The sequence below is a fragment of the Hypomesus transpacificus genome, unplaced genomic scaffold (genome assembly GCF_021917145.1).
Source record: "Hypomesus transpacificus isolate Combined female unplaced genomic scaffold, fHypTra1 scaffold_62, whole genome shotgun sequence".
Taxonomy (NCBI): domain Eukaryota; kingdom Metazoa; phylum Chordata; class Actinopteri; order Osmeriformes; family Osmeridae; genus Hypomesus; species Hypomesus transpacificus.
In genome coordinates this window covers 1,021,106-1,049,087 of record NW_025814035.1, presented here as the reverse complement: position 1 = coordinate 1,049,087, position 27,982 = coordinate 1,021,106, and the positions used below count along the sequence as shown (strand labels likewise).

The window sequence follows — 27,982 nt, the reverse complement described above, 5'->3', positions numbered from 1 at the left end:
AGTCATTCAGAGCCATTTAAAGAAGAGGGTTTTCAGGATGCGTCATCACACCGGAAGTCGCCATATTGGAGGCACGCCGCATTAAAATACAGCACAGGCACTGAAGCGAAAGTCGTCAAGGAAAATGGTTAACTATTGCCGTGTTGCAGGTTGTACCAATAGGACAGATCGAGAAAAACATTTGGAATATTATCGACTTCCAAAAGTTATTAAAAACCAGGGAGAGGAATGCCAGAGATTATCAGAGGAAAGGAGGCGCCTGTGGTTGACAAAGCTCAACCAAGATCTACGAGGGAAAAATCTGGACAACATCCGGATTTGTTCGGCACATTTCTTGTCAGGTATTGTGAAATGTTTTATATATGTTTATATCGCAATGATATCATACAGTTGATTAAAGACGTTATTGCATTACTTACTTTGGCCTTCACACCACAACGGCCGATAACTTGGTACTGCGTCTCCCTTACCCATCCACACACCATCTGGTTATAGGCCTCCAAACCTTTGTAGGATTTAAGGTATTCCGCTGTGTATCTGCTCGGCTAGAAAACCAGGACTATCCACCTTATTCCTAGCTCCCATGATCCATTTCTTGAATTATGGGCGCCACTTCCGGAGCCGGCGATTGTCGTGGTAACGCTCATAGTCATTGCGGCAAGCTTATTCTGATGCGAAATAAAACATGTGGTAACACAGCCTGTTACACGTCAAACGGTACAATTTGATCATACCTCTGCCTTCTACTGTCGAGGGATGGGAGGATGACCTGAAAAAGTGGCCTCAAAAAACGTACGCTAGCATATTTAGCTACTTTATTAACTCTGTTGCTAGGGACGGTGAAGCAATGAATAACCTGAAAAGCTCTGCTGAGTCTTATCAGTACCTCCACAGCAATACCGTTGGTCGCGTTTTAATGAGGTGGGACACAACCTTGTCTACTTTAAAGCAGACATAGAGCCTTGTCAGAGCCTTAAAGTCCCACATCACCAGTCCTGGGTTTTAGTTTCATCGTCAGATGAAATACAAACGACTGGGTGCTCATGTGTTGCTGGACCAGGACACTATAACCCTCAAAAAATCCTATATGAACACAGTAACACTTGCATCCCACCTTTACTGGCAGTACTGCAACTAAATCTGTGGAGGTCTTTCGTAGCCCAAACACAAAGTAGGATGCAGATTTCCTCCTTCGGCTTTTTGTCCACAAAATGAAATGAGTACAGTACACCCGGGGCACAATCCGGACGCATGATGTAGGCTACCCCCTCAACCCCCTGTATGTTTTACATGTTCAACATGGATTATAGGTCGAAAGTTGAATGAACGAGAACTTATGTCCTTTTGATTTGTTACAGGGTGAGTCGTTGTTGCCCATAACACGCTAGCATTCTGCTAATGAATGCTGATTGGTTAGTGAAGGACTGATACGACCAGAGCTCCCACTTGATGGCATCCGAAGCGGAATCAGAATGTCTGAGCATTAGCAACATTAGCAACAACATTACTAGGTAGTGATGGGCTGCTCAGTACTCAGGTGTCGATACTGTTCCGACACATTCAACACTCACTGCATCGGAACAACGTTTCGAGACGGGTTTTAAACACACTCCCGGTCACGTGTCAAAGTATTGAACAAAACCTGTCTCGTACTTGCCAAAAGACTTGCCAAACGTGTCGGGGTATAAAATGAGGCGGCAGAGCCACAAAGGTTTTAAATGCGTGAGGCGATGGCGTGAAAGAGTGCCAGGACATGGAGCTCTGTAAAAGAATATCTGTGTACTTGTAGAAAAGATTTGTAACTTGTAGAAAAGGTTTTGTGTCTCTGTAGAAGGAGGCGGGATCACCGCTCCCAAAACCATCTCGGTTTTGTGAGATTTGTGAGTTTCCTCAAGGATCACAATGACTTGCTTAGAGACTTGCTCTTGTGGTTATAGTGATAACTGAGTTACATTTTTGTACTCGCTGTGATATATTGTTTTTAATGTTGCTTGTTTTTCCACATGTACACTTGCACTTATAGCGGTTCATGTTGTTTAATTGTAACTTGTTTAACTACATGCTCATATGGTTCTTCACTTTGGCACTTAATGTTTTGGCTACTCGCAATTTTTTGGGGCTATCTTGTTGTTAGTGACCTATGCACTTTGTAAAGCTCTCTCTTGGAAGTCGCTTTGGATAAAAACGTCTGCTAAATGAATAAATGTAAATGTAATGAGACAGTTTGAGACAATTAGAGAACGTTATATAACCTATATATTAATATGTAACCACTGTATACTGAGTTTATCGTCTCAAACTGTTCAAAAATTACATATGGGCTTAATTGAATATTTAAAATGAAAACCATCTCTCCAATATACGATTCCACGCTATCTGCATTACAGGAGGACGGCAATAATTCCGTTCAACCACAAGGATCCTTAATATCAACATGTAGAATTGCCTATATGCCACGTGAGCTGACGTACTTCCGCCTAAAACTCTCAGTCACCACGTTTACTTCCACTGCAATGGCATCCATCGTCGATATTGATTGTCCAAAGCTAGTCAAGAGAAAAGAATCGACGAAAAAGTTCAAATATCAGCGAACATCTGGTACCACTGCCGAACACTGTTGTGTGCCTTTATGCCAGAACTCAAGTAAGTACAACGGTGTGCTTAGTTTTTTTACCTTTCCTGTGGATGAGGAGCTCAGACGCAAATGGGTAGTCGTTATCCGCAGGGATCACTTCGTTATTACACCTCACACCCGGGTGTGTAGTCGGCATTTTAAAGAGGAGGATATACGAGAGCCTACATCAGAGAACGGGCGGCGATTACTTAAAAAGGGAGCTGTTCCAGCATTATTTGAGTGGAACAACTTCTCCCTTCCCCCTCCAAGACCGGGTGTCTGGGAGAGAAGACCGAGACCGCCACTTAAGGAGAGCCTTCCAGAAAGCGCAGACGCATCAGGCCAAGATGACCATGACTACGCCGTGGGTCCCGATCCCGCATTTGTGGACCTGGTGCTTGAGGAAAATGCAGCTCTTCAAGAGGAAACCCGCCAGCTGAGACAGCAGGTCGAGAGACTTACCGTTACGTTGACGCAGAGGTTAGGCATCCACCGTTTCGCTTCCTCGGACAAAGACATCCTTTTTTTCACCAGGTAAGGCAACTTCAGCCTATTAACTCAGTGCCAAGGAAATGTCTCTAATGTTACCTAGATTGTAGAGGACAGTGTATTGGGTACGTGGCTACGTGTAGCCTTATAAGGGTTAGGGTTAGGAATTATAACGGTGCACGGCAGAGGTCTCCGACGGCCCCGCAGACGACGGAGAGGGCGTTTCAGGGCGTTCCAACTATGCGTATAGGCCCTTCCCATGTGTCCGTAATCGTGAAGTACGGAGTAGCATATAACGGCCTTAAAAATAAGTGTTGGGTAAGCTACTTGGAAAATGTAGTGAGCTAAGCTACCAGTAAATGTAGCAAGCTAAGTCTCCATGTGATGTCGATTTAACCTGTAGCGTGTATCGAGCTACTTTTGTTGTGCTTGTTAGCGTTGAAGTAGCTCGCTACATGAGAAGCTACAGGTTGAATCGACATCACATGGACAGTCGACATGCCAACATTGTGTTACTGTTCAAACGTCATGCCAGGTGAATTCTTCTGTGGTTAATATCAGGATAATGTCTACCGGTACCTGCAATGTTAGTGAAATTCATGACAAAAGATAGTTGGGAATGCATCACATTTCACAGGATCACCATGTCGTTGACCGGACCTGGTTTAATACCCTGCAGAAAGATTTTTTTTTTTTTATTAGGTAAACAAATTATAAAGACTAGCCGGCTACCAGCCACACAAGAACACTGGCAGCTGTGGAGCTCTACAGGGTGTGAATCCTTCAGCACAATCTGTTACAATGCACATGTGTTAAGACAAAAAATAATACTGCATTTGCAACACATTACAGGTGCAGTGAGCATAAAGAGATGTGTAAGCAAATAAAGTGGAGTATTCAGCTGACAGACCCCTATAATTCTCAAGCCCCTGGTTCTATAAATACCATAAACTGTTTTAAAAAAACGTATTGGATAAATCTGACTGTCAACAAACATATACATGCTTATGTGTGTCTTTGTTGAGAGTACTCAGCCTTACACATCATCTAGCATTACTGACTGCACCATGTATACAATCTTTAAAACACAGGGTTTCCCGCAGCACTTTGCAGTTAAGGCGGCCGCCTTAGCAACACACGCCTGCCGCATTGACTACGTTGTCAAAAACTATGTTGTTTTTTTTATTTATTATTAGCGATATTTGCCGTGTTTCCGCCAGTTTTCTCCGCCAGTTTTCTCCCTTTCATTCTAACGGCAGTCTCCCTTTCTCTAGAGAACTTCGTTTTAGAGAACTTTCTCTAGAGAACTTCGTCCCCCCATCCATCAGCAAATCTCACCCTACCACCTTGACTAACACATTTTCTGTGGGAAACCCTGAAACAGTTTGAGAACTTTAAAGTTTAAGAACATAACTTATATTGAGATGAGAAGTGAGGTGTTAAGCGTAAAAAAGTCAATTTAGCCTGTCTAGTCTACTTAATGGGTCGTATCCTAACACTGTCCATATTTCAAGATTACCCTCACTTCATTCATTCAAGATAAGAGAAAGGTAAGTAAGAAAGGGTACAGAACTCTGAACTTAAATACAATACTTGAGTAACTTCCTCAGGAACCTGAACTAAACTGTGTGATGACTTTCCTTACACTCAGACTGTGAGGAGGTTGACTTTTCCTCATTGATCGGTAGCACTGACACCTAATTGTTAGCCCTGCCAGACCCTGGTTTGAAACTGTGATTAACATTGATTTACGGTTAAATACATAATACCAATAAGACACTGGACAAAATACAACAGTAATAAGGATGATTAGTGCAACTGAGCGTTACAGTAACGTTGTTAGCTACTCTCGCTAACATGTATGCTAGGCAAACACTTAATTTTAACCTTACCTTCATAATTATGGACATAATTCGAAACGTAGAGTTTAAATCCTTTGTCCTTTCTTGCGGTGGCTGTGGCTGAATTAGCCTGGATAATTCTGCTCACATCTGTCAGGGATATTGTTGGGAGATCCAGGAGTGAGCGGGTGAAAAATGCAGCCATTGTTGTTGCGTTGACAGAGAGACAGGAAGTGAACGTGGTGTCTGAGACCGTGGAGCGGAAGTACGTGGCATATAGGCAATTAGCAACAAGTATGTTAGTTATGCCATATTCATAGTTGCCAGCAGATGTCGCTGCTGAGTAAAGGTTTCGAGCGTTTCAATTTTCTATGTGTTTCGAAAAGCCTCGATTAGCCCATCACAAACATTAGCAAGCCAAAACTCTTTCTAGCATGTGTATTGACAGGGAGAGCCTAACCTGTCAGCTGTGTTGTCGATGCCTCGAGAGTAAAGTGGAAGTAACCAGAGCTTGCCGTCAAGCAGTAGCTCTGGTCGTACGATGTGTATGACGTCAATGCCATTTTCAAAGGCTTTTTAGAACAGAAAGGCGCCTTTAAAAAAAAATCTAACACCCAGTGGTGTGTATTTTTTTTGCCTCCCCTTTCGATTTCAGAATTCAAATTACTAGACAAAAAATAATATCCTGAGAAAAGTGGATTTTGAGGGGTATAGCTCCATAGACCTCCATTCATTCTGCACTCGACCGTTAGCGCCCTCATATGGAACTTGAGTGGAACTGCAACCAGTTCAGAACCCGGAAGTTTGAGTTGAACCCGGAGTGGGAGTTCTCTCTTTATTATACATTCTCTGCTATTGCTTTGCCAGTTGTTCCGCGTCTTCCATCGGTCTCCGCCGCCCCCAGACTCCATCTCGACTCATTTGGTAACAGTAACTGCCGATTTTGGCAGAGGAGAAGACACAAGTTTTTACAAGTTTCATAAGCACTTGCTCCATACTCTTCCTCCAACGAGCAACTCTTAGCTATTGTTCTGAGGTAAAATTCGGTAGAATGGCTGTTTATCAATCCGAAGAACGCTGAGAACGCAAGTACATTCTTTTGAAGAACGTTCTGGCAAGCGTCCTTGCGAGAATGGTCTTGCAGGACGCAAGGACGGAGAATGAATTGTGATGGTTACGGTTTTCCTGGCATTATGATAACACTGACTAACTACAAAAACTAGATAACAAAGCTAAAAAATGGTCCGTCTACCTGTAATTTTACGTTTTCTGTAGCCCTTGCTAACTTACAGTACCTAATGTTAACTAGTGTCTGCACTGCACTGAGATGCTAGCTATGTTATCGACAAGTCGGAGCAAATTTACAAATTTGCCGTTTCATCAATAAAATAAGAACATTTTCAGCGACTGAACTGCCAATTTCTCGCCACATTTTAACTCAGATGCTGATTTACACGTACCGTTTAGCTGAAATATGAAAAGTTAAAAGTTTTACAGTTTTGAGGTTTGTCCACTTCGCTTGACATCTTGCAAGACTTCTGGGAAATCAGAAGCGTTCTCGCTGGTCAAGTCACCATCCGATGCATCCTCGATAAAATGGGCGGATCAGGAACATTTCCGGGTATTTTTGGCGTTCTTGGAGACTTGTGTTCTTTGGATTGGAACCGTACTTGGGCAATAAAAGATGACGTCAAACGAGTTCCCAAGAACACAAGAACGGAAAAAAACGTGGGTTGATAAACAGCCAACGTCTAGATTCGGTCGTTCTGAAATCGTCTACTTTTCCCTGTGAAAGCAAGCTGTTTCACCTTTGGCCTAGTTCAGACAAAATCTGAATTTCCGCAATCTGAATTTCAAGAATCTGAATTCACGCAATCTGAATTTTAGAAATGTGTTTTTCTGCATCAAAATAATTATTCGGCATTCAAATAATTATAATATAATAAAGATATTATATATTCAACAGTAAGATATTTCAGATCTTTCACATTCAAATTCAGATACTTTTGTCAGCTATCTAGCTCCATAGATACCGCTTCGTGAGCACGGTATCTATGGAACGCCGAATTAGTCAAAATTAAATCAATAAATAAATGGGTAAATAAATAGATAAATACGTACATAATGAAATTAAAAAAAGATTGCAATAAATATAGCATTATATAATTACATAGCTTTTTGTTGTTTGTTTTTGTAAACAACATTTATTTATTTCATGGGACTTTTATTTCCTAATACCACATGTATTTATTTTGAGACTTTTATACGCCACATTTATTTCCAAACATATTTTCACGCCACATTTATTTCCACACAACATTTATTTCTGTGCTGTAGGCTATTTATTTCAGATCTCACTTGCTAGATAGCAGATAGCTGTGCTACCTGTATGGGGTGACAGTGGAATCGCACTGCCGAAAAGCATGGCTTGTCAGGATATATTATTTTGGCACAGATAGTAGATTTTGTAGAGGTACTTGGGCGGATAAGTGCTCTACAGATCGTAGATATTGAAGTCTTAAATAGTTTGACACTTATCGAGCACTGTTCGTGTGCAAGAAGAACAGGTAGTAGGGGTGATAAGTGCCAGGTAATGTTAGCTAACACAGCTAGCAACAAATGAGACAATCACTGCCACCACCGCTACATCGCTCTACTATTATGTGGATAGATAGGTCGATAAGGCACCTGATTATAACTATCTAGCCTCACCGGCATTATGCCATGTATCACCATTTATTGAGACGAGACCTGAAGTGAAGCCAGACCATTCCAGACATTACCCATACCTTTGGATTTACAGTAGGCTACTGCTTCAAATTGAAGTCCAGTTTCTTAACGCTTTGTTATTATTGGCAATATAAAGTTGCAACTAACCAAGACGTGTCAAGACCAATACCCATTCAACACGGTACACAATAACCAAACCCAGATATTATAATCTATGGAATTATTCAATATTAAACCAAACCACTACCACTTGACTCGTTTTAATGACCATTCAGTGACAAAACGGGTTTGGCTGTTGATACAGCACAACACTGCTAGCTCTACAGTAGCTAGCTCTAGCTGAAATGGCCACACTGATGTCGTCCTTTTATTATTTTGTCAGATAGCTAGCTGGATAGCCAGCCACTTGGCCTACAGTTGCCGACTTCGAGACCGGTGATAGCCAACATACCACCTAGGAAGAGTGTTGGCAGTGATTGTTAGCCTTGCAGACGAGTTACACGTCACACGAGCGAAAGCAATGTTTACAAAGGTAACTTCAGCGCAACCTCATAGCTATCAAAGATCACTGCCATCACTCCCATTGGGATCCAATAATAAAAAGGCAGAGACGACACGGACATTATGGGCAAAGCTTGTCTACATTGTATGCTTTTCAGCAGTGCGATGCCACTGTCACCCCCACACAGGTAGCATAGCTATCTGCTGCGTTGGTCTGACGATAACCACGCCCCTCTCGTTTGCATGTGAGATCTGAAATAAATACAGCACAGAAATAAATGTGGTGTGGAAATACATGTGGAAATAAATGTGGTGCATAAGTCTCAAAAAATAAATGAATGTGGCATTAGGAAATAAAGGTCCCATGAAATAAATAAATGTTGTCTTTACAAAAACATCATTTTGAAATAATAAATACATTTATTTTTTTATTGATGTCGGTAAGTGGATTCAGCTATATAATTAATATATAATATTAATATTATATATTATTATTAATAATATATATATTATGTTATATTTATTGCAATATTTTTATTTCAGAGTTTATTTCACAGCCGTATTTATGTATGTATTTATCTATTTATTTACCTATTTATATTTTGATTTAATTTTGACTAACTTGGCGTTCCATAGGTATCGAGCGTAACATCACTACTGAAAACAAGCCGAACTGAAATTAGAGTAACAAGGCTATTTTTTTTATGTATTTTTCTCCTGCAACCAATGGGCGCTAACCTACTTCCGCTTTTGTGTTTCCTGTTCAGCGGCTAACCTAGCGTACCATGTTATCGAAGTTGTAATATAAGTTGTGTTTAATTAAATGTTGTTAATATGAGCTCAGGTTCAACTTGTGCCGTTGTTGGTTGTCATAACAATTCAAGAAAATTGAATATTTTATCGGAAACGTCTTGCTTCAAACATCAACAGCTTCGAAGAAATTGTCCGTGTCCATCGCCGTATGCTTTGCACTCCATGCCAAGGACCGAGGGACGCAAAACAGCGTGGCTTGCAGCTTTGAAACTAAAACACCCTCCAAAGAGAGTGTATGTTTGCTCTTTCCATTTCTTAAAAAAAAAAGCCAACCGAACTGCATCCTGATCCGGAGCTTTATCTGGACTACGACCGACCACCTCCGAAGACGAGGAGAAAGCTAGTCCGGCTAACTGTGTCGGAAACGGCTACCGGTAGTAATGAAGACATCTTAGGCAGACCTCGTAAGTTAGCAAATTGTAACTTTATATATATATATGTATATATAAAAACATTACAGACATAAGGGTTCTGCTTAGTACCTCATACTGTACATGCTGATGTCAGAATCAGAAAGGGATTTATTCGCCATGAAAGTTTGCACAGACAAGGAATTTGCTTTGGCAGGAAGGTGCATACAATAAACACAAGAATCATAAATTTAAATATGTGGTCTAAATATGTAATGTCAGTTTGACATATGTGTTGTATGAGCTCAGAGACATTTTCATTCATTCGTCACGTTTCACTCATTATCAGTTCATCCCTATACTTCTACTACTCCACTACATTTCAAAAGGCGAATATTATAGCCTAGTTGTACACCACTACAATTATTTGAGAGCTTTATTTACTAGTTACCTTTTCAGTTTTAGATCATTAATACAAAAGGTACATTTACTGGTCAATTATGACATATACTTCTAGTGTTTACTTTCCTACTGTGTAACTTTGGCAATACTTTTGTTTTGGTCAGAATGCTCAGCGGTCCTGTCCTCAATTGCTTCAGACCAGATCAGCAACTCAAATTCTGCAACTCCCATTCACCAACAGTTACACTCAGTCAATACACAGTGGGAGGACCCTGCCCGACAAGATCATGATTACTGCAAGGCAGCCAGCAGAAAAGATGTGCAGGATAAGAAGATTCAGTGTGATGACATTGCCTACTTTTTGCTTCAATGTAACGCGGATGCTTTGCTCTACACTGGTCTAGATCTTGCAACATTTGACATTTTTGTATCAACACTGGAAGGACACGCCAGTAATTCATTTACAATGACTGTTCGAGATCAAGTTCTCATGACACTTATGAAATTAAAAACTAACCGTGTAATAGGTGATCTAAGCAGACAGTTTCATGTATCACTGAGCATGGCTAGCAAGATAATCTCATATTGGATCGACAAACTAGAGGAAGGTTTACGACCTCTAATTCCATGGCTTCCAAGAGAAACTATTCAGGCAACCATGCCTGCAGCCTTCAAGAGGAATTTTCCTAGTACAACATGTATTATAGACTGCAGTGAGAGCCTTTTACAGAAACCCAAAAACCTTGATTCCAGAGGAGAAACATAGTCATTATTATTCACTTAACACTGTCAAATACCGGGTAGCTGTTGCCCTATGTGGACTGATTATGTTCATTTCTGCAGCATATGGAGGGCGATGCAGTGCAGTGACAAATTTATCACTATAGACTCGGGCATATTGGACTACTTAATGCCTGGAGATGAGGTCATGGCAGATAGAGGCTTTACCAACAAAGACTTGCTGTTTAAGAGAAAGGTGAAGTTGGTAATGCCTTCTTTCACACAAAAAACGTGGACAGCTAACAGAGGAACAGGTGACAAGTACTAGACGAAATTGGACATGTGAGAATTCATGTTGAAAGAGCAATTCGGCGTTTGAAAGTTTAGAAAATACTGTCCCAGGTTGTTCCGATCGCTATGGCTCCTAAAATTGACAAGCTTCTAAGAGTGTGCACTGCTCTTGTTAATCTGAGGGAGGATCTTGTGCTAAATTGAAGAGCTAGTTTAATTTGCGGAAATGGCAACATTTTTATTGCCTACATTGTTACAATATCACTCAAAAACTAAACTTTAAGTGCCACATTACATTGTTTTTCAACATTTTCTGAAATGCAATAACCTCAAACTAAGGCATACATTAAACATACATAAACATTACCTTATGTTGTGCAACTCAACTTTCAGAACTACAAGTGTCAACCTGAGACTGATCTTAATATAGGCCTAACGAAGCTTAATCATTTAATGTGATCCGTGTATATACAATATTATATACAGTATATAACAAACTAATGAAAATGAAATTATGCCACAATGGCTAAAATACTCCAAAACGTGTAGTGTATGTTTACATTTGTTGTTGTACAGCATGTGAATATGTATTTTTTCAACTAAACTGGTATTATACTGTATATTAAGCTACATTGAATGTTAACAACTTTTCAAACATGACATGTGAATGTTTTCCTTTTTATATGCTACATGTGCAGACGTTCACTGAACCTTGTCCATTACCTCCATGTATCTTTTATTTAGCTTAAACCGTCCTGCAGCATATTCATCTACAAGCCGAGGTAGCATACGTGAGAAATAAAAACCTCTCAATTGCTTGACTTGTTCCCTCACAAATGCCTCATCATACTGCACTGTAAGGGAAACATGCTCTTTGGGTGTCCAGATCAAAAGGGTAGCAGATTTTAGACCTGTGCAAAACATTGTAAGCTGTTTTTGCATGTAATATCCCCTACTGCCCGTTTTCTGCAATTGCAGCTCTCCATCTACTAGTTTGACATCACTGCATTTCTGAGTAAGCTGTAGAGTGAGTGAGGGCTGGGTTGGCACTGGACACTTTACTTCCAGTAGTACAGATGAGTCAATGACCCCATCAGGACTGGCAGAGAGCCATGGTTCTTGGACACTCACAACAGTGCCCCTATGAGTAATGCGCATGCCCTCTTCTTTTAGCTCTTGGCAAGCTTTACATTAATTTGCTTTTCCATAGTTAGTTGCAGTTACCACGAAAAGAGGGATATATGTGCTCACATAGAAATTTGTCACTGCTTGTGGTTGCATGGATGGGAACCTTTTTTGCAGAACTTGCTGTAAGTCTAATTTTTCACTTCATATCAGGTAACCAGGGGCCTGTGTACGCAGGTTTTCACGCACTCTTTGTGATGGATAAAGATTTACTTGACGTGAAAATGTGCGGACCGTCCACAAAGTCTTGTCTGGCTCTGTAACATGGCGAATTCCAACTGAAAAGTGCCGAAACCCACCAAACATTACAAAATAAAAGTTTCCACTACTAAGTTTATGACGTTGACTATTCAAAAAACATAAAAATAAAAGTTTGATCATTAATGTGGATGATAACATCGAAATGCCAAAACCCAAAACGGGAAATGCTATATAGCCTTCTGTTTAATCCGCCACCACTTAATAACTTCTGTTAATCTTGAGGGTGTCAAACGAACGTCAAAATCACTCAGGAAAAACATGTCACGCTAACTCTATAGCTGCCATGCTGTTATGATGCGCCACCACTCGTTTCTTCATGTAAAGTTTTACATCGGACCATTTCTTCTTAATTTCTGCAGTGGCGGTTCTAGACAAATTTTACTGGGGGGCCAAGGGGGGACAGTGTTTAATCAGAGGGGCACATAAAAAAACTGATACAAATTATATTTAGACATTAACCTTTAGATGCGTGAGTTCTTAATGTTACCGACGCTTCCACCAGAGTGAGTTATTTTTCCAAAACGGAAGCTAGCTAGCTTTAGTTAGCTTCCGTTACCTAGCAACCTTGAATAATACTCATAGCAATGCTACACCTGCTAGTGTTACTTGTTAGCCTCCTAATTATACATTTTGAAGCCATACTATAGCGTTTGGCATATAGTTTTTGTCTATATGAAAAGTTGTCGGTTGGAATGTTCAGAATCACACATGTGTGACGTTACTCTGTGGGGGCCGCTTTCGAACGATCCCATTGTGCGATGCTACTCCTTAACAGGTTAAATACTTTAATTTTGCTTTACATTGAAATCATACAAACGGCTCTGGCACTCCCTCTTCCAGCTCCTCAATACCTTGATACGTTTCTCAGACTTTTTATTTACTGGGGCAAACAAAGCAATGTCCCTCCCTCAGTTTATGATGACTACTGGAAGAAGACAAATGGAAAGTTTTTTTATCTTTTTTTTCCAGTCAGCTCAGGGGGGCCAGGGACATTTTTACAGGGGCACTGGCCCCTGGAGGCCCCCGTGTAGAACCGCCCTTAAATTTCTGCCATGGTCCGGTTCTCTGAACCCACAGCATTTATGGCCCAATAATAATAATAATAATGATTTTATTTGTAATGCACTTGCTACAGGTGCTACAGGTTAAAAACAAGAAAGGGCACAAATAGTGACAGTTTTCCACTCCACCGACTTTGCTAATACCTGATGACAGGCCGCTAAACAGGACACACTGAGGGTCTGTTGACAGACCCTCAATCTCAGTCACCGTATGCGTTTAACGCTGCAGCGTTTAACGTTCATTTTTGGTGTGGCCTTTATACAAAGAAATGACCTCAGGAGGGCTTTATATTCCATCTGCATATTCATTTATGGAAGGAGGCAAGGCGGGGTCAGTGGCTTGTTCACGTGCGGTCAATCTCACGTTGATTGTGATTTATAAAGGAAAGGTGTGCAGGACTTGGCGTACGACCGGTTTTATACATGTGAATATTTCTGTGCGTAGGTACTTTTCGGGTTTGGCCGTACGCCATCTTCTGGTATGAAAGCTGCGCAATCCTTAATACGTAACAGAAGTATCTTATTTATGTAATTTAAGATAGCAAACAGGCTAAACCGATTTTCTAACGGCTGATGATAGGGTCGGGATACAGCTACGGTGACGAAAGTTATGTTAACGTTAGGTACCAAACGACTGGTTAAGTTTAGGAAAGAAATTGTGGTTTGATTTGAAATACACCAGAGGAACTATTATGAATTTCCTGGTAGAAAAATATTACAATTATATTAGCCTCGCTTTTGCGAGATTTTGGGTAATTTTGCGCACTTTCCGGCCGTTGCTGTATTCCTTTCTAGCCACAACCGTTAGTTATTACAAAAAGGTAAGTTCTGCCTATGCAGTATGGCATGGATTTTGTGTGGATTTCAAAGGTAAGCAAACCTAAAAGAAGCCACATATTCATTTAAATGTTGCGGGACATTTACGATTGGTTCATGTTGTTTCTATGTGCTTATGTTGTAGGGAAAAAGAGTGACAACCCTCGGTCACCTGACTATGTTCCTTCAATCTTCAATCATGTTCCATCCCAGGAGAAGAGAAAAAGAAGAATGAGGTTAGATGTATTCATAAATATATGGATACTGAAGGTCAGGGGATTGTCCGTTTCACTTGTGAAGGTCGTAAAAATAACTCTGGGAGCATTATATGGATCACTAATGTTTAATCTATCAAGTTTTGCTTTATTGCTGCCCATGTCTTTTGAATTAAGGTGCGCAGTGAGCTCGGACGGGTTGAAATCGGTGCAGGTGCCGTTAATTTTTGCCACTACTTTCCTGCCAAAATGGCGGCGTTAACAGTCAAGTCGCTGGACGCCCGCAAGCCCTTTCTATTGATCCATATTTGGAAAAAAAAGTAATTATAGTGGTAGGGTGATTTTTACATTGCAAAAAAAACTCATCAAATGGTCCTACCAGTCAACAATAAATGAGTTGGATTATTTTTCAGTGTAAAATAGCTAATAAATTGTCCTACCAGTCTAAAATAAACAGGTAGGATTTTACAATGCAAAATAGGCAACAAAATAAATGTATAAAAACTACCAGCCAAAAAAGTTGTAAAAACCGAAGAACACTCCCTGAAATTTGTTTTTGCTGGTTGGGATGTCTGTTTGAAATATTTAGAATGTATTTGTTCTGGATGGTACAATGTACAGTGACAAATATATCTGTTAACATACTGTTAGATGATATTCTGTCAGAAGATGGGCCAAGGAAAGCACCACAATGAAAAAGAGTTAACTTCGTTTATGAGATCGAGCTGCCCGGATCACGTCACCACGACAGGCAGAGTGGTTGGCATGAGTGAGAAACGTGTCTCTCAGAAGGACATTATATACATGAGCTGGACAGTACAAATATAGTAACCACCAAAACATACCTTTAAACAGTACACATTCCATGACTTAAGGCACAGGAAAAACAACACACAGGTGTTGCGTTCATCACTCATTGTTTGTAATGTTTCTGCATCTTGCTCTTTTCCAAAGGTTGACCGGAGCAAATTCCCTAATCTATATGTGTTATGTCAAAGGCCCGCTACGTGCCCTCTTGACCACAGCAAGAGACAACCTCACATATGTATAGAAAACCTGCATATCACAGACTGAGTTCAAAACACATTTCTGTGTTGAGCTACTCAGGACGCTTTGTTTAGTCAACCCTGAGTAAAGCTTGCGCACGAGGATATAAAAATCCACCATCAATGGCAAACTGAACACTTTTCATCATGGCAACAGGAGAAAAAGACTAAAACCACCCAGTGGAATCTGAAATATCAATGACTGCTTATACCGAAAATAAACCGATATTTCCTTTTTTATATACCATAGCAGCAGCAAAGTAATGTGAGTTGGCATAGCAAAATATACATTGACCAGGTACGCTCCCCTTCGCCGGTAGTTTGATTGAAAGGTAATCTGAAAAATCATGTTATCCCGCCAATATTATGTGCCACACAATTCTGAAAACATCAGTTGTTTCTCTTGTATAAAAAAGCTAATAACCACAATGCATTATTTTAATTTTACAAATTACAATCACATTAATTATATATCATATAACCTGCTAAGCATTGCATTTTGGAAATATCAAATGTACATCATATTTACAGAGTCAGATGTGATCTACAAGGTGTTTCCATGGATATTACCGGAGAGATGGCCACAGAATCATTAAAGGAGGATACCACTATAGAGGAAAGCACTATGGTCACTGAAATGGGTAAGTGTCGTGTTGTTTGAGACAGGAATCTCTCTGTCTGCACAAAGCTGGCAGGAAATACTCAAAAAAGTAGTTCGCCCCCTCCCCACACACACGCACATTTATACATCAAAGTGAATGCACTCCAGATGGTAGTCACACTTCACAAAAAATGTCACACCATAGCATCCCAGTTATCCCCATCTGTCCTATAATTTAGTAATAGTAGACCTACTCGGGATTAATTTTGAGACTGTAGGTGTCACCACTGTGCTTCTGGAGGTATTGACAACCTGTGTAGCTGTATTGGTCTGGGCACTTTATTTACAAGTCCATAGCTTTTGTCGTAGCATGTGCCTGCATCAGAAAGGCACACACTTATCTCACATATATATGTATTATTGGTTGTTAATATTAATTTTCCACCCCTAAAGAAACGTGAATATTTGCACTACATAGACAAAGTTGGTGTCAAAATGTTCGTCTTAGTACCGATTGCGTTGCTTGTATTTGCTTGACGTTTGACGGTTTAGGTATAGTTAAAGTTTTTGTGGAGAAAGGTGAAGCTAACGGTTGCTAACTGGCTAGCCACAGTCACTGACTGCTTTTGTTTCTAATTGTTTTTATTGATGAAACCATATAAAATATTTGTAGTAACAGTTTTAGAAAAGCAATAAGCCCCGCGAGTCCGTGGTGTAAGCTGATTTTAGAACAGGTAAGGGGGTTTGTTAAAATTAGCGTAAACCACGGCCTCTTCGCAAGTGAATGACCGTGTGTTTTGCACTTTAGATCCACAGTAGTTTCCTCCACTCTGCAACATGCGCTGCCACGAGAAAATGAACCACCTAGCCTACTTGTTACTCCCTAGTTATACCTAATCGATCAGCAACGACACATCACAACTGAGAATATTTTTCACAAAAGAATCTTCAAGAAAAAACTGAAACATTCGAAATTATATTAATTGGGGAATGATAAATCAAATTCGGTCTGTTCTTCGACAAAAGGACACCCCATGTCTGACACATTCAGATGGAAGGTTTCGCTCTTAGAATACAACAGTCAGGGTTAGTTAAATAAAACCTTCTCGCAAGCAGGTTAGCTTCACGGAGTAGCCCATTTTGCGGGAGTAGCTAAATGACTGGGAGAAACGCTGAACTGGTTCTTTGAAACCGTAAACCCAGTTTCTATCAACTCTTGTCAAGTAGCTTAACTCGTAAGTAGCTACAGTTTGCCTCGAGACTTGACTTTTATTTTGAAATGTGTGAAGAAATTAACCGGATATTCAATTTTTCGAGACCGACGTCACACTAGGCAGCCGGAAATGGGCAAACGAAAATAGTTATCATGGCATCGTCTTCTGAAATCTGTTTCCCGAGACCTTACAGGTTTCTCTGCCACGTTATCAGGAAGACGCGCGCAACCAGGGGGCAGAAAGCAGCATTCTGGAATTCATATAGCTGAGCCAAACGCAAAAGCAGATATGACTAGGAGTTGTTGTGCAGTAAACTGCACCAACCGCCAAAAAGATGGATGGAAAATGTTCAATATTCCGAGGAAATCAAATGCATTTGCTAAGAACAGAAGAAGATTATGGATTCAGGCCATTAAAAGGGCGGATTGGGGTCCTGGGGATCCTAAAGGCAGCGAGAGTCTGTGCAGCGCTCACTTCGTGTCTGGTTCGTTTCTGTTCGTAAACATTAAGTAAAAAGATAATGAGGAGTCTATGTCAGAAAATTACACAAGCAGGATAACAGAGTGGCGCCGACAGAGATTTGTAAAGAGGAGCTGCAGAAGGAGAGAAAAGTAGAGGAAGGAAGGAAGGAAAAAAGAAAAACATGATGCTGCCTTCACTTGCCAGTCGGAATATTACCCACTTGTAAAATCAAGATTATGAGGATGTCATGTTCAAGTGCTTTTGTTGTAGAAAATGGCGGACGCGAAATTTGGCTGAACCATTTATATTGTGAAAATCCTTTTTTGAGTCCATTGTGAACCTTCTAAAGGAGGAAATTGATGCAACAAATGGTACAAGTTAAGTGTACATAGGTTACAAATAAAAATTGTATACAAACACCTGCTAACAGTAGTTGCACTGTTAAAAATATTGACATACCTTCCACTACCCCACCTGTCCCCTTGTCTACCATGTTGAAAGGTCATACAACTCCGGAACTCGCAAAATGAACTCCAATATCAAAATTATCTCACAATATAAGGGGGCGTTCGAGTGTAACTTTCCAGTTGGAAATTCCGATGGCACATGAAAGCATCATAAGCAGAGGCTGTCCTGGACCTTAACAAATGTCCTTAAATATAGTTTGTTATGTAGTCAACTGTCCTACCACCCCAGGTTAGCAACCTTTTTTGATTCAAGATGAAAATCATACGGAAACGTGTCTTCAAACAGTTAATGTTACACTACATGCATTGAGCGTTGATACTTGTTTTTGTGCTGTTGGTGCTGAAGGCTGAACTCCCGGTTTGTAAAATAGCAAACCAATTTTGGTTACTTAATTAGCTAAGAATCTATTATTTTTCTCTTTGCAGGAGAACCGTCCATGGATTGTGATAATCCAGATTTTGTCCCATCCGTTTTTTCTCATAGTCGCACCCAAGACACCGCTGGAAAGGAGGCAAGGTCTGTGTTGTGTCATGTAGCCCTTTTGGCATTTGTAATATTGTAAAATGTCTGGGTAGCTTGTTTAGTATCTAAGCAAAAATGTTTTATTTGTTTGTCCTTATTTATGTAATTCATTTATCTTAATATGTGGATTGGATAATTTTTGTGTTAATTTGACCATAATCTACTGTTTATCCTAGATATGAAAGAAAGAGAAAGTGGGATGACGCTCTGGCCCCTGTTTGCAGCCCCTCAGGCTCAACTGAGGGATCTCTTCTAGAATACTCTGAAGGTATGCGCAAGCTATACTTTTATTGTGTTTGTGTTGATTGGTGGGTAAATTGAGTGATGGAGAAACAGACAGATATTTATGGAAGCTCATACAAAGCCATAGAAAAAGAGAGTTGCGACATGCTTTGGTCTCGCCCACTTGTGATCACGTGGTTCAAGTAGCTCGCTGTAGTTCCAAAAACCCCACTGCTGTCAACCTGTTTGAATGGTTTTCAATGAAGCTGGCTAACGGAAGTTACTTTCTCAGGCAAGTGACGAATGAAACTAGCCTGGTCCTAACCTGACTCTCGTACCTTTCCTTTTACAGAGAGTCTGGGCTCGCTCCATTAACAAGCATTGACTTCCTTGTCGGCGGGTACTCTGTTGAAGTTTAAAACTATTGGATCTGCCTAGAGCCACTCTGATCTGCCATAACCAATCGCTAGCGTTCCCATTAGCCAATTCCTTCACCACTACTGTAACAGAGCTAGCTGCCGTAGCTGGAAAATCAAACTGTTCCCAAACCCCGTTGCGAGGAGCGCCACAACATCATGGCCACCAGCAAAACTTGTTCTTGCTCCGGCTTTAGCTTATGAATATTCGGCAGTGTTGCCACAACGGACCGAACGTGGTTTCGCTCGCATATTTCTCCGCCGCTACTACGGAACTACAACACAAACTGGCAGACACCCTAAACGTCATCGTACTCAGCCATTCCCTGTGTTCGCTGATTGGCCGGTAGAAAGTTAACCTTAGACATCTGACTTGCATACTTCATGGCGAGGCGCCGGATGCCTTGGAAAAACGAAATTCCGCTCGCCGTAGTGACTTAAGCACAACCAATGCTACAAAGAGCAGCGATACAGACTTTGGCATCACGCCAAACCATGAAATGCTATTGTTGAAAGTGTGGCAAGCCATCTTAACATTTAATAATTTTTGATATTAAGAATTGCATTTTGGATATGCCCTAGTACAGCTTTATGTCTAGCAGCAACGCCTGGCTCCAGTGCACGGTCGCACTTTGTTAAACAGTGGCTGTCCATCATAAGTAAACAAGCTAGCTACCAGCTAACATTAATTCCTACCCTACTACTTCGTTTTTGGACATTTGTATTTTTCAACCCTGCATACGGCCATGGTGGTCATGTGTATTTCCATTTGAAAACACTGCATTCAGCATCTTCCGTTTGTCTTCACCACATAATAGCCGGAACAGTGAGATCTGTGGTTTCATACTTCATTCGTTCTTTATCAACACTTCCGTGTTTCCCACAGAATTAGATTATATTTGTGGTGGTAGGCAGGGGGGGAGCCAGATGTTGTTAACATTAGGGGCTTTGCCCAAACAGGTCCTTGTATCGGTTTGCCCAATCCCAATGTCCCCCTTTTTTCAAGGATATTGAAAATGGACTAGGGTCGTAAATGCAGTGTTCCAGGCTGTACAGGGAAGGCTGACACTTCAGAGTCTTCCCAAGGAACCAAACACTCAATGGGCTGTGAAATTTGTCTATGAAGATCCCTGTGCAGTTCGACCCTCAATTACATATTTGCTCTAACCATTTCACCAAGAACAGTTTTGAAAACCTGGAATCAATGTAAAGCAGGATTTGCTACAAAACTATTGCTGAGATAAGGTGCGTTCCGCGTATCCTGTATCTAGCACCTGCCTTTCGCCAGTTCTTTCAAATAGATAATCTACACAGGCGTTAGCAATAGTCTATACTGCTATTTGTTTTCTGGCTATTTTTTCAGAAGCTTCCCGTCTAATGCTGAATACAGCTAGTCTAGCTAGAGTCATTTGCTAAGTAAGGTATGTTGATGTGTTTACTGTTTAGAAATGTATTTCACATTCTACCTATGCTGGATACAGGTGACATTAGCATTGCTAATAACTGTTAGCGACAAAATGATACTGTACAGCTTGCAGTTGCAATGAGCATACGGTTGGAACAGCACATCTTTTCAGGTTCAGCTTCTTAGCAAATCCTGCTTGAAATTGTAAAACAAATTGTGAAATAATTATGAAAAATACCTTTATGAAGTATTTGACCTTGTTTACAAAGGGTAATTTTGGATGCTCCTAAAGGCCCTTTTAGAAAACGCTTGGATGTACTCTTATATAAACGTGTCAAATATGAATATATTGTGTAGGGCAGTCCCCACTCAGTCGACTAGTCGATTTTCTTGTCGACAAGTTTTTACTCAAGCTTTCGTGTGGCAGTGTGAGATCTGATTCCCGCTTGTGTCATCATTGCTGAATTAACGAAATGTTCTACAGAGATTGTAGATTATATTATTTTAGACAAATAAAGCAACTCTAAAAATAAATAATTTAAAAGAAAGGTGTTACTATTTCCCCTTTCGTTAAACTGCGCTTTGTTTTGGTATTTTGCACACGGCACAAGCACAATTGGCTGCAGAACTACAAACTCTGCCATAGCCTACTTTGTCGGTGTTATTAGTCAAAATGGCAAAAAAAATCTGTGGTATGGCAGCATTTCATTAAAGTACATTTACAAAGTACCGGGTGACTCGAAAAACGTTGAATGCAAACTCTGCCAACAAAGGTTTATTTTTCATAGTTCAACGTCGAATATAATGTAGCCTACCACCTGAAAACGTAAGTTGGCCTAGCCCTACTTCGCTCATGCTAACGCGCTGGGTTGAAAAATGAATATGCCTATTATAAGATCCAAATCGAATGACATTATCTTCTCCGGCCAAGACAACAAAATCTTTACTCTGTTGCACCGTTCCCTACTCAGCTTCTACATAAGTTCGCATGCTGCAAGTTCAGGCTGTGATAAGCGCGCTTTGATGATTTGCATGTTAAATGAACAATATTTTTATTTTGTAGTACATTGTAAGAGATACTAAATACGATCGGCATTCGGTTACAACAGGACTGGTGATACAAGTCTCATTATTAGTAGGCTATTAGTGGCTGAGTCTGCAATGTCCAGCAGCCATTGAGTCAGATTGCGAAAATGTTTGTATGGTTTTTTTTTTGTGTGTGAAAGAAAACCGTTTCAAATTTTTATTAGTCGATTTTCAGACGTTTTAGTCGGGTCTTGGTTGACCTAAGAAAATTTGCCGGGAACAGTTTATACCCTATTATAATAATTCTGTGAAATACAGGACAATTATTTTACTTAATAGCTGTTTTCATTGTATTTAGCTGAACTCTTATTTGCTTTTCTTATGAATGGCCGATATGTGATGTGATATACAATTTTGGTGTGTATATATATATATATATATATATTTTTTTTTGCGTGTGTCAACGTTACTGGATTTAGTTTTATTTTTTCTTCTTGCTAGTAGTCTCTAGTTATTGAACAAAGATGTGAACCTACAAATGCATCATGGAATGAGGTAGCTTTCCTTGCTACATTTTGTACAAAAAAGACTGTATAAACATTTGATTCAATATTTTGGCAGTTACCTTACTCTACCATTCAAGAAATTCTAGCGGTATTTTGCACTTGGTCACCTTTTGACCAATTCTTTTCTTCTAATTTCCACCTTACTAGAAAAGGAACAGGAAGAAGAGTTGGAACAAACTAAAGTGAAGCATGCAGTGGTTACCCATCCCCAAGACCATGACTATGCAGGTCGCCCACCTCCTGGTAAGTAGCTATCTAACTCCATACTTAACAATAGCATTGTATCCAACTATGTTTAAAGGCAGGATCCACTATTGCTTGCTCAACTTTGGAGGGCTATCTGCTGGTGGTTTTGTGCAAATCAGCGTGGAGGTGGGCTTTTTCCTTGTTGAAATATCTTCAGTTTACTTTCACTAGCCCATAGTGATTTTGCTAATCCACTAATGCCCTAGTAATTGGAGTGATAAACTGAAAAGGACTGTAAGAATGACAGTCAATGATACTCGTGTAAAATGAACAGTAGTTTAGCATGACAATAAATGACTCTCCAGTTTTGTATTATTTGTCTACAGATACTATGGAGACGGTACTGGAAAAGATTAAGGAGTTGGAGGAACGCCTCAAGAAAAACACAAGGGTCCAGACACAGTTGAGCAGGTTTTGTGTTTCAGATGAAGATTTCAAGTACTACACTAGATTTTCCTCTGAACACATTTTTAAGTTTTTTTGGAAATCAATTGAGCCCTCAGCATCAAAAGTTCTATATTGGAATAAAGCACAGAAAATGGGAATGGAGAATGTGTTCCAGGAAACACCAAGCCCTCACTGCAAGCTACCACTTATCGATGAGTTTTTCTTGTATTGTTTGCGCACTGCTGCTGGACTGAACGAGAAGGTGTTGGCTGGTATGTTTGGTTTGAATGTTTCCACTGTGAGCAGGATACTCATTACTTGGGCCAACTATTTGTATCTTGTACTTGGATCCATTCCAATCTGGATGACTCGGGATCAGGTGAGGAGAGCAATGTCTCGGAAGTTTCAAAGAAAATGTCCCAAAGTCAGAGTCATATTGGATTGCTTTGCTCTGCAATGTGAATCACCAACATCCAACATTTCACGCTATGAGACCGATTCCACAGACAAGTCTCATTCCACATTCAAGGGGCTGATTGGTGTTTCACCAAGTGGTGAGGTGACTTTTGTTTCCACACTCTACAAAGGATCCATCTCTAACAAGGAGATGACAAGGTTGTCTGGAATAGTCAATCTACTGGAGCAGGGGGATGAAGTAATGGCTGGCAAGGACTTCCTGATTGAGCATTTAATGTCAACGGTTGGAGCCAAGCAAGTTCCCCCTCAGTTCCCATTAAAAGACAAAGAGAAAACCCTTGAAATGATCCACCCTCTTTTCAAAAGAATTATTTGTAAAGTCAAAGAGTTCCATATATTTGACTGTTCCATTCCACTTTACTTAGCTGGCAGCATCAATCAGATCTGGGTAAACAGCTGTCTGCTCCTAAATTATCTAGGACCCATGGAGTTGGATGATAAACTAGCAAAATGCACATGAACCCTCTATTCTGTTAGGGGTATATGAAAGGTGTATATTCCCCATCTTTGCTGCAAGTGTTATTTTCAATGCAGTTTGTTTTCCCTGATAATGCTATTTTGTATTGCTGTTCTTTGATATCTTTGCTATTTTTCTTTGTAGCTTCTAGTGCTCATTTCAATGCCTGCTATGTAGTTGTTGCTTGACATGTCTTAAGAATGTCATTGCTCTGGCTGATATTGTTACACTGTGGACATGATTTTAAAAAAAAGAGAAGAATTTGACTTATGAGGTAACGATAGCAAAACAACTCTCAAGCTCAAAGGACACCATTTGAAAAGTCATGTCAAAAACTATTTGTAAGTATGTAATAAAATGTGCAAGGTTATGTTTTGATGTGAGAGTACATATTATTTATAGATGTATTCCAGAATCACTAATGAGTTCCAAAGGTTTTTCTTGTGCAGTTACGGATAGGGTTTGTAGACAAAGTGGATACATTAATCTATGAAGAAATTGAAAAGGTAGAAGTAAATAATAAAATAAATGGATAATATGAACCAGCTGGTATCAATCATTTGGATCATTAATTTTAAATTGTGTGGTTGCTGAAACGATGCTGCGCGCAGCACTCTGCTGTTTCCCGTTTTTCAACTGCCAGGAGCAGTAGCTAGGTTACAGACGTCCAGCCATCATGAAGCAAACGTTCTACAGCCCGACCGATAAAGGATTTTTAAGACCGATACCATACAAATATATTAATTTATCCGCCATTATAAATAACGACACCGATTTAGAAATGTTGGCAGTTTGAAAAATGCCTAATATCGGCCGATAATATTGGCCCTTTGATATATTGGTCGGGCTCTAAAACTAGTCACCCAGATCAGAGAAAAGGAAGAAAAAAACGAGGAAAAAATCGTGTCAAGAAAATGGTAAGCTGCTAGTAAGCATATTGGTATTTATTGATATAAATCAGGGGTGTCAAACATACGGCCCGCGGGCCGGAACCGGCCCCCAAGGAGGTTCGATCAGGCCCGCAGGATAATTTGAAAGTGGAAAAAATGCATAAAAGACATGGAATTAATATTTTTAAATCGCTGTAATTCATGGATTATCCGCTAAGGGGCGCACTCTTTCCATCAGAGTAGAAGACAAGCCGCATCACTGAGACAGACTGAAAACAGCAGACGGTATCAATTAATACCTTGGTCTCTACTAGGGATGGGCGAACGATGCCTTGTGAAGCTTTGGTGGTTTCTTCCGGATTGTGCCGGCCCAAAGAGCCGAACTATCGGCGCTTTGAAAATGAACAGCGTCATCTAGCAGCCGTTTAAACTGGCTGAATGAGGCGTAGTGGTTGTCTCCAACGGTAGACTACCCTACGTTATTCAATATTTAATTAAGGCTACATGTGTTCATTTTGATCTGATATTAGTGCTCACACATTAAAATGTTGTGATACATCCGTAGGCCTTTAGAATTATGTCATTTTCTCACAGTAAAAGTTAAAGAATATCGTACGAGATTCACTGGACTGGGGCGCGAACTTGGGATCCCAGATTCGCATTAACAATATGTAACCGTACAACGCTTTAACCAACTACACCACCGAAGAGATCATTACTTGTTAAAGCGGTTGGACGGACTTTATACGATATGGTCTTTATATCAATTAAACTAGATAACACAGAAGAAAGACATGATATTTTGGTTATTTATAGCAGAGTATGGTATAATTTTGATGGTCCGGCCCACTTGACATCTCCCTAGGCCGTATGTGGCCCACGATGCGAAATGAGTTTGACACCCCTGATATAAATGTTTAACCACCTCAACAACAGCAGCTGCAGTTCCAATGTTCTTCTTAGCTAGCTACGAACCTTATGTTGTTTTCCCAAATCAGACGATAGTTATCAGCCAGATGTGTTATGATGCAGTTATAGATTACTTGACTTGTTTTATCAAAATGTTTTATCTCAATGTAGCCTACTTTTATTGTACTTTTGTATTTGGACAATTTGGTATTTTGTGCAAATAGCGTATGCACCTCTCATTAGTGTTGACGCCCCTTTTAAATTCCCTGCGCCTTGTATTCTGCCGTTGGAATAATCCGAAAAAAAATTGGTGTCATTTTAAAACACCTAAATTATAACACGTAATAATAAATATATAATAACATTCAAAGTTTATCCACCTCTAATTTTACCACTACAACTCTGAATGTAGCCTACATTTTTTAAGATCAGAGCATGACATTAGCACCCGCCAAATGCAGGTAGAATTCGACTGTGGCGGGTAAAGCAGTCACTTTTACTAGCCACTTTGGCAGGTGGAATTCTACATATCTCTCGCTATAAGATTTTTTATTGTATTCTTCTCAAAACAAAGTAATAAACTCATGGCAGGGTTCTCAAGCCTCACACTGACCGTGAGACGCACGCATTTCAACCAGCATGTATCGTTTCTATGGAGCTAGAAAGCTGGCAAAATTATCTGAATTTGAATATGAAAAATCGGAAATATTTGTGTGTCGAATTTCATAGAACAGTAATATTTTGCTGTTGAATATATAATATCTGCATTATTTGTAGGCTATGCCGAATTTAATAAAACTGAATTATTTTAATCCAAAAATACAAATTTCTAAAATTCGGATTCTTGAAATTCAGATTCTTGAAATTCAGATTGCTGAAATTCAGTTTCTTGAAATTCAGATTGTTGAAATTCAGATGCGGGAATTCATATTGCGGAAATTCAGATTCAGATTTTGTCTGAACTAGGCCAAAGGTGAAACTGCTTGCTTTCACAGGAAAAGGTAGACGATTTCAGAACGACCTAACTTTACCTCCGAACAAACTGAGTTGCTAGTTGGAGGAATACCCAGATCACACATACGTATCTGGGATAGTACACATACGTCCCGATGTGTAGAAGATACGTCAGCAAGATCTAGTTTGGAGATCGTTGGCATTTGATCGAAGCTGATTTCCAGACGACGTGTGGACGATGAATCCAATCACACCCGGCCGCACTACAGATATATCCTGTTAACCATAGATAACTCCTTATATCTATGCTGTTAAATACCATGTCCGATCTCTCAGACAGCAAATATTTCACAGTCAATAATTGACTCTGTTTGAAACGTAGACGATCTTATAAGCTAGCGATACATTTAGTTTCACAATATCAATCAAAAATAGTAGCTAACGTTATCATATGGCAAACATAACAAAATAAAGTAGCAGATAGCTAACGAATTAGCTTAGTAGCTAGCAATGTTTGCCAGTGCCAATTTGCGCATTGACAACTTACTGGCACCCTGTCCGGGTATAGCGTATGCACCTCTCATTAGTGTTGACGCCCCTTTTAAATTCCCTGCGCCTTGTATTCTGCCATTGGAATAATCCGAAAAAAAATTGGTGTCATTTTAAAACACCTAAATTATAACACGTAATAATAAATATATAATAACATTCAAAGTTTATCCACCTCTAATTTTACCACTACAACTCTGAATGTACATTTTTTAAGATCAGAGCATGACATTAGCACCCGCCAAATGCAGGTAGAATTCGACTGTGGCGGGTAAAGCAGTCACTTTTACTAGCCACTTTGGCAGGTGGAATTCTACATATCTCTCGCTATAAGATTTTTTATTGTATTCTTCTCAAAACAAAGTAATAAACTCATGGCAGGGTTCTCAAGCCTCACACTGACCGTGAGACGCACGCATTTCAACCAGCATGTATCGTTTCTATGGAGCTAGAAAGCTGGCAAAATTATCTGAATTTGAATATGAAAAATCGGAAATATTTGTGTGTCGAATTTCATAGAACAGTAATATTTTGCTGTTGAATATATAATATCTGCATTATTTGTAGGCTATGCCGAATTTAATAAAACTGAATTATTTTAATCCAAAAATACAAATTTCTAAAATTCGGATTCTTGAAATTCAGATTCTTGAAATTCAGATTGCTGAAATTCAGTTTCTTGAAATTCAGATTGTTGAAATTCAGATGCGGGAATTCATATTGCGGAAATTCAGATTCAGATTTTGTCTGAACTAGGCCAAAGGTGAAACTGCTTGCTTTCACAGGAAAAGGTAGACGATTTCAGAACGACCTAACTTTACCTCCGAACAAACTGAGTTGCTAGTTGGAGGAATACCCAGATCACACATACGTATC

At 39.9% G+C, this 27,982-nt stretch overlaps 2 protein-coding genes across 5 annotated transcripts in view; one reads left to right on the top strand and one right to left on the bottom strand.

The window, feature by feature from the left end:
- Positions 1-909, bottom strand: part of apaf1 (apoptotic peptidase activating factor 1) — a 38,689-nt gene extending 37,780 nt beyond the window's left edge. Inside the window, exon 1 of the mRNA XM_047017722.1 lies at positions 420-909. The gene's annotated coding sequence lies outside the window, so the exon portion shown is untranslated. The remainder of the gene's footprint in view (positions 1-419) is intronic.
- Positions 63-24,349, top strand: LOC124466062. 4 transcript variants are annotated; one of them, XM_047017725.1, is made up of 7 exons: positions 63-341; positions 14,220-14,310; positions 15,867-15,976; positions 18,506-18,596; positions 18,779-18,870; positions 22,385-22,480; positions 22,810-24,349. In XM_047017725.1, the coding sequence occupies exons 1-7, from the start codon at positions 125-127 to the stop codon at positions 23,805-23,807; spliced, it is 1,695 nt and encodes a 564-aa protein (XP_046873681.1). In that variant the 5' UTR covers positions 63-124; the 3' UTR covers positions 23,808-24,349. The 4 variants fall into 4 exon arrangements, with proteins under 4 accessions (XP_046873681.1, XP_046873680.1, XP_046873683.1 ...); XM_047017727.1 differs by lacking the exon at positions 63-341 and adding an exon at positions 3,064-3,148; XM_047017724.1 differs by lacking the exons at positions 63-341; positions 14,220-14,310 and adding an exon at positions 1,486-3,148.
- The last annotated feature ends 3,633 nt before the right edge of the window (positions 24,350-27,982 follow it).

What these genes read in the sequence shown, in the direction of transcription:
- LOC124466062 (XM_047017724.1), top strand. Translation starts at nt 2,340, where the DNA reads ATGAAAACCATCTCTCCAATATACGATTCCACGCTATCTGCATTACAG. An exon ending in GACATCCTTTTTTTCACCAG is followed by an intron (nt 3,149 to 15,866) that starts GTAAGGCAACTT and finishes TCATATTTACAG; the next exon opens with AGTCAGATGTGATCTACAAG. An exon ending in CACTATGGTCACTGAAATGG is followed by an intron (nt 15,977 to 18,505) that starts GTAAGTGTCGTG and finishes TTCTCTTTGCAG; the next exon opens with GAGAACCGTCCATGGATTGT.